We start from the raw sequence: 10,814 nt of genomic DNA on the forward strand, positions 1-10,814 counted from the left end.
TTCTATCCTGGGCTGCCAGGGGTCAAAGGGCCAGTACAGGACAGGGAGTGGGAGTGGCAGAGGTACCCGGTCCTAGTTACTGGATCATAAAAGCCAAAAGGAGTTAACTGCAGTTCGTGTTGCTGACTTCTTTATCCAGCAGTGTTGCCCTTGATGGAAGGAGACACAGCTGGCCAGGGTCAGGCCCAGGTCTGTCCAGCTTTAGATGTTGGCAACTACGCCCTGCAGCCCCAGTGACACAGTCAGGCTTCCAAGAGACCCAGGGAGTTGACTCCAAAGCTGGGAGGAGTGAGTTCTTGCCTTGAAGTGGCAAGAACCCCCACATCTCCCTGGAGGTTTTCTGGAGGGAGGCTTGGAGGGAGTCGATCTGGTGTGTGTTGCTGTAGTTGGAGAGAAAAACGAGCAGGGGCCTGAGTGGGGGTAGCGATACCTACCTCCACCCATGCCCAACTGGCAAGAAGCACCAGTCTGGGTGGGGGAGCCAGGGCAGAGGAACAGGGAAGCAAAAACCCCAGGGCCAGAGAATAACATCAGTGTGGCGGCTTGCTGGCACCTGCTCAGGGCCCCAGGCTCTTCAGTAACTGCCAGCGCACTGTCCCCCTACTCCAAAGAGGCAGCAGAGCCAGGGGCTTCTTTCAGGGGACAGAGATTCAGTCCAGACACGTCCTCAGGCAGTGCATCCCACCTCCTCAGTCTCCTTGCCCCTCCATTGGCTCAGCCTGCCTGCTCAGCACCTGGCCCAGCCCAGAGAAGAGCCCTGGCAGCTGGAGTTGAGAATCAGGTGGCAGAGCCAGAAACAACAGAGGAACCGCCTGGCTGCCTGGGTGCTTCCCAGTCCATTCTTGGTCTACCTAATGCCTCCTATTGCAGCACCCCCCCCATGTTTCTGATCCTACTGGGGCAAGAGACCCCAAGAGGTCACTGTCAAGTGATCTTTGAATCCAGCTTCCCATACCTTACTTAGTTCTCAGGGTCTCTCCCCAGATCCCAGAGGTTTCTGGGAAGGGAGTATCCTTTTTCCTGGATCTCTGGCCCCATTTCTCACCTTGCACCTCAGCTTGCTGGAAGCTACTTTTGATCTAACTCCCATCAATCCTGCTGCAATTTTATTTGGGAGAATCAGAGCCGGACCTTACCAGATTTGAAGAGGGCTGGGTCCCTGAATCCAGAGAGCCAGGAATGGAACATTCCCCTCCGTATGGAGGGTCAGACCAGATGAGGAGGCAGGATGCTACTGAGTCCACACTCTGCTAAGTGGAATACTAAAGGCTCACGGGTGCCAGGAGATGCAACTGTCCTGGTCCAGCCACTCCCAAACCTTTCTTCTACTCCCAGACCTCCCGCCCTCTGTCCACGTCCTGCCTTCTTTGGTCTCATATGGAGTGTCAGAGACCCAGGGTCCACCCCCACCTGGGTTTCATTTCCACATGATTCCCAGCCAACAGACTCTCTGACCCAGCAGATGCAATAACACTGCTCAGGGCGAGGCCCTTCCACAAGTGTTGAATTTGGCTGGAGCTTCTCCTTTGTCCCAGTTGGGGGTGAGGGTGAGGGGTACAAGGACTCTCCCACTCTTCCCACTCCTCCCCCCAATCAGTCTCAAGGGAGTGATGGAGAGGGGTGGGGACATCTCCTTTTCCCAAAGCCCAGACCTGTCAGTCATGCACTCAACACTCTCACTGACACTCCTCCAGCCATCCAGAAGTCTGCTCACCTCCATTCCTTCTGCTGCAAACCAGCCTCTTTCCTCTCAGCCATACTGCAATGGGAACAAAGTTCCAGAAGTTTCCTCTCCTAACTCTGTAGCCGGTTTCCTCCTTATTCCACCCCCATCCTGCCTTGGCTCCCCCAGCTTTTCTCACCAACTTGGCACCCTCTCCCACTTGAGTCTCCAAATCCCTGGGGGAGCCCCAAGACAGGGGTATGACCAAGGCCCCTGCAAAGGGGGCATGGGTTGTCCCCAGCAGATCTGCTGCAGATTTGGTCCTAATTAAAAGACCAGCAACACTGGGAAATTCCTTCTCCTTATTGATCCCAACAGAAAATTAAAGCCAGTTGTTTGTGACTGAGCAACTGACGCTCTCTAAGCTCCTCCCCAGTGCCTGATCCCAGGCCCTAACCCCTGCTCCTCGCCCCTAGGCCAGCCCATTCTCTTATTCCCTTGGTTAGTCCCCTTTCTCCATCCCTCCCCCTACTCCCAGCCTTCTCATCAAACTCCCTTCTCCAGCATCTTCCTTAAACTTCGCCCTAATCCACCCCACCCCCACCCCAGCACTTTCCAAGGGATTAATGGGCTGAGACTTCCAGCCTAGCTGCCCAGCATCCTCCTCCAGAGCCCGGGACCACCTCCCTCAGCCACAGTCGGGGTGCTGGGGCTGCAGCTCAGGCCCAGAGCTTCCAAACCACAAACACATCTGGAAGAAATTCCCCTCCCAAGCCTGACTTCCCTTTGTCTTACTTCTGTCTTTTTGGAAATTCTGGCCAACTAGTCAGTGTAGGGAGTGAGGAAGTAGAGGGAAGGGAGTGGGCCCAGGCCTCCCTGCCCCACCCCAGGGAGGTCCTATCCAGCCTCCGCAGTATCCTCAGCCAGACCAAGTCCCTCCTTTGTGCGCCTGTAGGTCCAGGCACCAGGCTTGTGGGGGCGGGGGCCTCTCCTGGCCCTTCTCTCTGCAGTAGGTTGCCTATTGAGCGGGAGACTGGACTCTCCTGTCTGGGGGCTGGAGAGGGCTGGAATGGAGTGGAGACTTGGGTGGAGGAAGCAGGGAGCAGTGAGGGAGGAGGAGGGGCGGCGGGAGTCTGGTTTCCCCAGTTCCCTCCCTTTGGCTGGGAGCCTGATTTCACTGTCAGAACCTAATCCTTCTCCCTTTACCTACAGCCCTGCTGGAGACAGCGGGTGGGGGAGGAGCATAGGCAGAGCCTGCAACCCCAGGCCCTAAGCATCCCCCAGGGACACCCTCTTCCTGCTACCACCCCTGATTTTATCTGACCTTTCTCAGAGAGCTCCTAGACTTGCCACCCTCATACTTCCAGAGGTCCAGTCCTCCTCACCCCCACATAAGCTCCTCCACACAAAACCTGGGCCCCTAAAACCAGGCTTTGACATCCAGCTCCCTTCATATCTGACAGTTTATCGGTTCCTGCTGGGTGGGCACCTTCAAAAAGTCCTTTCTAGCCCTGGCTGGTGTGGCTCAGTGGATTGAGTGCCGGCCTGAGAACCAAAAGGTAGCCGTCTCAATCCCCAATCAGGAAACACGCCTGGGTTGTGGGCCAGGTCCCCAGTAGGGCATCCGCAGAGGCAACCATACACTGATGTTTCTCTTCCTCTCTCTCTAAAAACAAATAAATAAAATAAATCTTAAAAATAAAACACCCAAAAGTCCTTCAGGGTCACTCTCTTGGTTAGAGTATTGTCTTGATAGGCGAGGTTTCCAGTTCCATCACCTGGGAGGGTGCATGGAAGAAGCAACCAGTGAATGCGTAAGTGGAACAACAAACCGATATTTCTCTCTCCCTTCCTCCCTCTATCTAAAAAAAATCAATAAAAACTATTTAAAAATGAGCTTTCTACAGTCTAACCTCCAACTCTCCTGCTCCAGAGTTACCCTAGATGCTTTATTTTAGTTTTCCACGCATCCATTATTCAGAGATTTCCCTCGTTACAGCAGAGTCTCAACCTCCCCAGTGTGTCTTTCGTAAAATCTTGTCCTTTGGCTCTAGGCCCAGCTAAGGTCCCCAACCCTCTAGACTGGTCCAGGGCTCTAAAGGGCAGAGCTCAAAATCTCAGAGCCTGTCCTCTGCTCCACCCATGGCCACGCTGGCAGGGAGGAACCAGGGTTGGGACCAGATGTGGGGTTTCTCCTCCCCACCTCAGAAGGAACTGGGAGGCTGAGGGGGTGGGTACGTAAGAGCCCCAGGGCGGTGTGAGCGGATTCACCGAGGGCACCTGAGCTGTAGCGTCCCTCTGCGCAGGACAGGGCCGGACCGCTTAGTCGGCTCACTGCAACGCGTCACACCCCACCCAGCTCGGCTGTGTGGCGACTCCGGCCTCCAGCCCGTTTCCGAGGCTCCCAGCCTGGCCTCCATTTCTGCTTTCCTGCACCCCCACCACTACCGGCTCCTTAGGGGTCTCTGCGGAAAGCCGTTCCCTGCCCCCTCCTTTGATCTCCTACTTCAAAGCCACTAGCTGAGGGGCAGCGTTTTACTGTTGAGAAAGGTGACACCTGAGACCCTGCTCCGCCCCCTTCCCCGGGCACCCAGCCTCCCTCTCATCTGGGAGCCGCGTAGCGGGCAGCGGTACTGCCCGTCCCGCCTCCCCTCCCCACCGCCTACTGCGGCCCCCTAGGGGATCTGTGGAGCCGAGCTGCAGAGAAAGCGCCTTAATAAAGAGCTTGTGTCAAGTGATTGGCTGTGACCTTTGCCCTCCCCAGCCTCGCTGGGGGTGTGTGTGTGGGGGGGTCCGGTCCTGTTTAACCCTTCAATGCCTGCCCTGTATTTTAAAGAGGAAGGAGTCTCCCTGTGCCAACTTCTAAAGTCCCCAGGTTCTACCGGAGCCCGAATCCCGGGGAGGGGCGGGGTGGGGGTGAGGGTGGGGGAATAGGAGTGGGGTGCTGCCCCCTCCCAGTCCTTTCAAGCTGTTCCAGCAGGGGGTGCCGTTGCCTCACTTAAGTGCCTGGCCCGGAACCCGGGCTCATAGCCAGTCTTAAGTTCTAAGTGGTCACGGTGGATCCAGTTCAGGCTTCAGTGGAGCCGGAGCTCGGGCCCCATTCTCTGTCCCAGCTCCGGCTCACAAGCAGGGACTCACTCACTGATGATGTCGCCAGTTGTCGGGCACCAAGGAGCTGGGGAGAGGAGGGGAACCGTTAAGACATGACCCTGGGGCTCGGACTACAGGACCTGAGACCCGAGCATCTGTGCCCGGGCCTGGGACACCTCCTTCCCAGCTGAGAGCCCAATCCTAATACTCACTTTCTGCCCTCCTCCCCATCCAACCTTTGGCGCGGGCAAGTTACCTCCGTCCCCAGCAAACTGCGGTCCCGCCCACAAGGCTAGATCCAGAGGCAGGGGGACGGGAAGGGGGGGGGGTTGTGTTGGTAATGCAGGGCCAGGGCTCAGGGCCCCCCAGGTGGGGTGAGAGGCGGGGCGAGAGAAGGGGCCGCCTAGTTCGTGGGCAGGGGCGGGCCGCACAGGGTATAAAAAGTGTCCGTGCACGAGCCCAGGCCAGATTCTGGGTTGTCCTGGGACGTGTCCTGCTTCTTGAGCTTCACGATCAGGCGAAGGCGACGGCCACATAACTTTTGTCTAAAGGGACTCAGCGTCGGGGGCTCCAGCAGAAGGATCTAAGAGAAGTGCCACCAGCGCCACCACCATGCCCAACTTCTCTGGCCACTGGAAGATCATCCGATCGGAAAACTTCGAGGATTTGCTCAAAGTGCTGGGTGAGATTTTCAAGTGTTCTCGACAGGCAAGGGTGTGGGAGTACTCGGTGGAGGGTACGGGAAAGAAAGGAAGGGTGTGGGCTGGAATCAGGGAGTGGAAGGCTGGGCGCCTGCATCCCCAAGAAACTGGCTGTACACCTGGGTCCCGGGGTGCTGGGCCGGGACACCTAAATCCTGCTTTCTCTGGCGGGGCGCCCACCGGTGCCCGCTCCTGCAGTGACTCAGCCTGTGAATCAGGGAGAAACCAGAAGCACGAGGTCGGTATCCCCTGGGGTGGGGAAAGGGGGCTCTGCGCAGTTCAGAAGCTGCAAACCCTGCACTCAGGCAGGGAGCCTGGGTCCCTACCCCACCCAACTCTTTGGAGACATCCAGGCCTCCTTCTCTCGTATCCATTAGTAACCCAGTCCCCAGTGCAAGTTTATAACCTCTCTGTGCTGCTCTCCACCCACCAGGTGATTGCTACCTGAGTGTCCCCTTGATCCTCCTTCCTTCTCCCTTCAGTACTTTCCTCTCTGCTCCTCCCCCACCCCCATCTCTGAGACAAATACTTTTCTACAGCGAGCAGCTCTGGAGTCCTAAAATTACCATGTATAATTATCACTTTCTTCAATTTCAACAAAAGGCTTCGGATAAGATCCCCGCACCCCCATTCTGAAAATCTGAGTTCTCTTCTCTCTCCCTGGAGACACGCGGCCGGCGGCCCAGCTGGGTGTGCTGGTTAAAAGGTGGAGGAGGTTCTGCCCACCCAGATGGCCCTTCCCAGCTCGTGTGTGCCCTCCCTCTGGGGAAGGGGTGAAAGCCTGGAAATGGCCGGAGAGGGGCTCTGGGAAGAGATGGTGGTTAGTTAAGCAATTGGAAAGTGACTTGGGAACCCTGGAGCCATCTACTTCTGGACTGAACCGAGAGAATCCAGTTGGGCTGGGTGGGGAGGGTCTCCTTGTGTGGGGCAGGGAGCTGAGGAGTGAATCCGGATCTAGAGAGTGGCTGGAACACTATGGAGAAAGCAGGGGTTTCTATCACTCCTTGCTGTTAGTTCTTCTTACAGTCTAACTATAGTACTTGTGGTCATATCAGTCTTTCTTGTTCTGCCTTTGATGAAATTAAAGACCAAAAGGGTAGAAAGTTTTCCTTCAGAAAGCCTAGATGTCATTCCTTCCCCCTTCTCCTCTGAATTTGGCTCCTCCCACCAGTGGAGGAGGCAGGGGCCTGATGCAAGCCCAGGCCCCAGCTGGACAATAAGACCCAAAGCCCAACCTTGTTGCCTGACTCTCTTCAACTGTTTGTCCTCCCTGCAGGGTCGCTCAGAGCCACGCGCCCTCCTCAGGTCCTGCTGGGGGACAGATTGAAAACAGACCCATTAATGTAGTTCTGAGTCAGCCAAGACTGGCTGAGCCTGGACCCAGCTCCACAGGCAGCAGAGGCTGGCTGGGGGGGGCGTCTCCTCTGAACCCAGCAGCCTTGCCTCTGTAGGAACCTCAGTCCCTTCTCATCTTCTTCTGCCCTAGTCAGGGGGTCCCTCTCCCAGTGAAAGATGCCAGGTATTTAGAGGATAACTGTCCCATGCAATATGACGGTCATGAAATGCAGCAGGTTCTGCTCCTATAACAGGAAAGATTGCTGTTAGAGAGCAGGATGGACTGCCCAGGTAGCAACAGAGTGAAGTAGCCTCCTCCTCTACCAAGTCAGTTGGACCTGGAACCACATTTTTCCCTGGACCTGAGATCAGCAGATAAGAACCAGACTCCTGGGGCTCCTGAGGAACAGGGCTCCCTCCCTCCCACTCCCTCCTTCTGGACCAGAGTGGGTCTGCAGTGGTGCCAAAGGGGAAAGAGGGTTTGTTTCTCTAGGAGCCCAGGTCAGGGAGTTTGGGCTAGATCAAGGGTAGGGAAATACTGCTCACTTGGCCCAGCCCAGCTTGGCCCCTCATCCCCACTAATTGCTTCTCTGAGGGATTCTACTCCAGTTCAGGGCAGGCAGCCAGTCCAGACAAAGTGGTGCGAAGCTTAAATCTGAGCCTTTGCCGGAGAGGCCTCCTTGCCTGCTTGTCTTCCTGTCAGAGGGTTGCTCTCTCAGATTGCTCTCCCCCACCCTTCTTAATAACGGGGGAGTGGAGAGAAGGGGTCCAATCTGGGAAAGGATATGGGGGCTAGGCACAGGGACGGTGCATGAGAAGACCTTACTACCTGAGGAGGGGTGGGTGCTCCTCGACTTAGGGACATATCGAGGGGAGTACAGTGTCCCTTTCCGTCTAAGGGAGAAGGGTGTGGGGGCCTTCCAGGAGGGCAGGTGAGCAGGAGTCTGATGCAGAGAACATCTGAGCCCCAGTTCTGACTTTTGCTTTGCCTTCCTTTTATCAGTGAGAAAGCCGGCAGCAGTAAGACTATCTATTGTTTCCTGAAAACTCGAAGGTGTGCCCAACACTGTTGCTAGGTCCTAAACACACCTCATCCCATTTGCTAGGCTTTGGAAAGAGCTCCATTTGGAGACCTTTGGAATCGGTCTCCATTTTACCATTGAGGAATCTGAAGCTCAGAGAAGTTAAGCCATTTTCCTAGGGCCACCCTGCCCGCAGGGGAGGCTGAACCATGTAGAAATCAGGGCCTAGTGGATCTTACTCCAGAGCTTCTGGCTTCCCCAGGCTGCTGGAAGCTCTTGCTCTGCTGAGAATCCTATTCCTTCTCATTTTGGGGAGGGAAAGAGATTGGGCAAGTGAAGGCCTACCTAGCACCGGACAGGGGAGGTAGATAGTGCAGAGAGGGAAGTGTCCCTGTTTACAGAACACAGGTGGTGAGGCCTGGCCTGGGTCTGCCCCACACTTGGGCAGAGGTGAAGACACAGTGGCTCTAATGAGCCCACCCCAGCTGAGTGTCTCAAGTAGGGTAGACAAGGGACCAAAAGTGGGGTGGACAGAGCCACAGTGAAGCCGTAACAGGATGCCTACCGGGTGAGGAGAATGGGGGAAAGCTGCCCCTGGGAACTCCTAGAGTGAAGAACTGAGACTCTGGAGAGTCATCCAGGACTGCTGACTCATCCAGGTGGGGTGGCAGCTAGGAGCAGGATCCTTAAAGGCAGGGCACTGCCTCTCTGCCCCTCCTCCCTAAACCCCACCAACCATCAAGGCCACACCACCTGCCCTCTCCTTCAATGTACTTTCTTGGGAACGAGGCAGACGGCTCCAGCTGTCTCATGGGGAGGGCGAAACACAGGTGCCTGGAGCACCTGCAACGCTAACCTCTCTCCTCTCTCTGCAGGGGTGAATGTGATGCTGAGGAAGATCGCCGCGGCTGCTGCCTCCAAGCCAGCAGTGGAGATCAAACAGGAGGAAGACACTTTCTACATCAAAACCTCTACCACTGTGCGCACCACAGAGATTAACTTCAAGATTGGAGAAGAGTTTGAGGAGCAGACTGTGGACGGGAGACCCTGTAAGGTGAGCGCTGGGGAGGAGGCCCTGAGTCATGGCTCCTATTCCCCTGCCTCTCAACATGCCACTTCCTAGTCTCCTGGATTCCTTGCTCCTCTTCTAATGGAGAAGGTCCCTAGGTAGTGGTGGCAGGTAGAAAGGTGTACGTGCCCTCTTCCTGTCACTGCATGGTCCCTGCTATGGGCCCAGCTCACCTGGCCATCTCTGTCTTACAGAGCCTGGTGAAATGGGAAAGTGAGAATAAAATGGTTTGCGAGCAGAGGCTTTTGAAGGGAGAGGGCCCTAAGACCTCCTGGACCAGAGAACTGACCAATGATGGGGAGCTGATTCTGGTAAGTCCTGCCTCCTCCTCCTCCCAGCCAAGAACAAGCCCACTGCTACCTTGGGGGATTTTCTGGGACACTCCAAAGTGCACGGGGTTTAAGGACAATCGTGGTTGGTTTCCCTACCTCCTGACACAGCTGCTGGGGTGTGGCTGACCTGCCCCTGTCCCGTACAGTGTCCTTCTGTGTGGAGCAGTGGACATGCACTCAGGGGTCCCACAGTTCTCCAGGGATTTCCCCGGCCTGGGGATGAGAACACAGGATGGACCCCTTGGGCTCTGTTGTCCTCCTTCCTCTCAGGATGCCTAGGCGTTTTGGGCATCCTGACTGTTGGTCCTGGGCCAAAAGTAGGTCTGGGCCTAGAAGCAGAGTTCCTTCGTCCAATCTTCCTCCTCCTCCCAAGCCACAGGGCTCAGGGGCCTCCCAGGCTAACGACGACTTCTATCCTCCTTCCAGACCATGACGGCTGATGACGTTGTCTGCACCAGGGTCTACGTCCGAGAGTGAGTGGCTGTGGGTCTGAGAGACGCTCGAGCCCATCCCCAGCCCAGCCCGTGCTCCTGCTTCACTGCCTGTGGACCGGTCCTCCCCCATTCCTGCCTGTCCAGCTCTCCCCTCAGCTCCTGCCATTTACTCCCCAGGGTTTCTGGGATGCTGCCTACAGGGGTTCTGCTTTTTTGGCTCCTCCTCCCATGTACCAACAAAGAGGGATGGATTGCAAAAGCCCAGATCACCCATTGGAGAATCACTCCTCCCACTCCCAAATCGGCAGTCCCAGCCCCAAACCAGCCCAGAACAGTCTCTCTTTCTGTGAGGGGACCCGAGGGCCTGAGAGGGAAAGACCGGCCCTCTGACTCCTGCTTTGTCCCTATAGCCTTTACAATGTCCAATATTTATTGGTTAATGTTATTAAAATGTTTTCAAAAATATAAACTGTCCCTGGCTCACTGGAAAAGAGATAAATTAGTATAAGTGTGGGAGCTGAGGTTGCAGCAGCAGGCATGTAAGTCGCAAAACTTCCCTTCACTCTTCTCACCACCACCCCTTCATTTGCTGCTGAATCCATGGGTATTACCTCCACTTCCCCTCCTCCAATCTCCTTGGTTCCCCTTTCTGGCTTCCGAGATCACTGGGGCCTCGTCCTCCTGACCTCTCAGAGGGGCGCCTGGCACTGAGCAGCTGACTCCTACCTTCTCCCACGTTTTGCACAAAGGTGACACAACCTTCTCCTCCTCCTTCAATTGTTCCTTCTCTCTCCTCCAACCTCATTCTGTGGGCAACCCCAGGCCTGGCACCGGCCTCCCACATGTTCTAGATGAGCTCATCGATGCTCCCAGGCTGGCCTTGCACCTACCCAGGTCCCTGAGTCTGAGAAAAGCCCGTCTCTGCCTTGAGACCTCTCACACACCCCTTCTTGCCTGGCGCCTGGGTCTTCCAGGCCCCTTGGATCCTCCTCCCATGCATCTTCCTGAACCTCCACATTCAGGTCTGTACTGCATTTCCCCAAATTCCATCCTGATCGCTCTCTCAAACGCTTGCCCTCCTTCCCCAGGCCACTGCCCTATGCCACACCTTGTCATCATTGACCAGGTTTTTCTTTCTTTCTTTTTTTTTTTTTTTGGCATTCATTGG

At 55.9% G+C, this 10,814-nt stretch overlaps 1 protein-coding gene across 1 annotated transcript; it reads left to right on the forward strand.

Moving 5' to 3' along the window:
- Positions 1–5,239: 5,239 nt before the first annotated feature.
- CRABP2 (cellular retinoic acid binding protein 2) lies at positions 5,240–10,053 on the forward strand. Its single transcript, XM_037132657.2, has 4 exons — positions 5,240–5,435; positions 8,687–8,865; positions 9,075–9,191; positions 9,639–10,053. Exons 1-4 carry the CDS (start codon positions 5,366–5,368, stop codon positions 9,687–9,689), a joined length of 417 nt encoding a protein of 138 aa, XP_036988552.1. The 5' UTR covers positions 5,240–5,365; the 3' UTR covers positions 9,690–10,053.
- The last annotated feature ends 761 nt before the right edge of the window (positions 10,054–10,814 follow it).

The sequence above is a fragment of the Artibeus jamaicensis genome, unplaced genomic scaffold (assembly GCF_021234435.1).
Source record: "Artibeus jamaicensis isolate MK-2021 breed Jamaican fruit bat unplaced genomic scaffold, CSHL_Jam_final contig_447, whole genome shotgun sequence".
Taxonomy (NCBI): domain Eukaryota; kingdom Metazoa; phylum Chordata; class Mammalia; order Chiroptera; family Phyllostomidae; genus Artibeus; species Artibeus jamaicensis.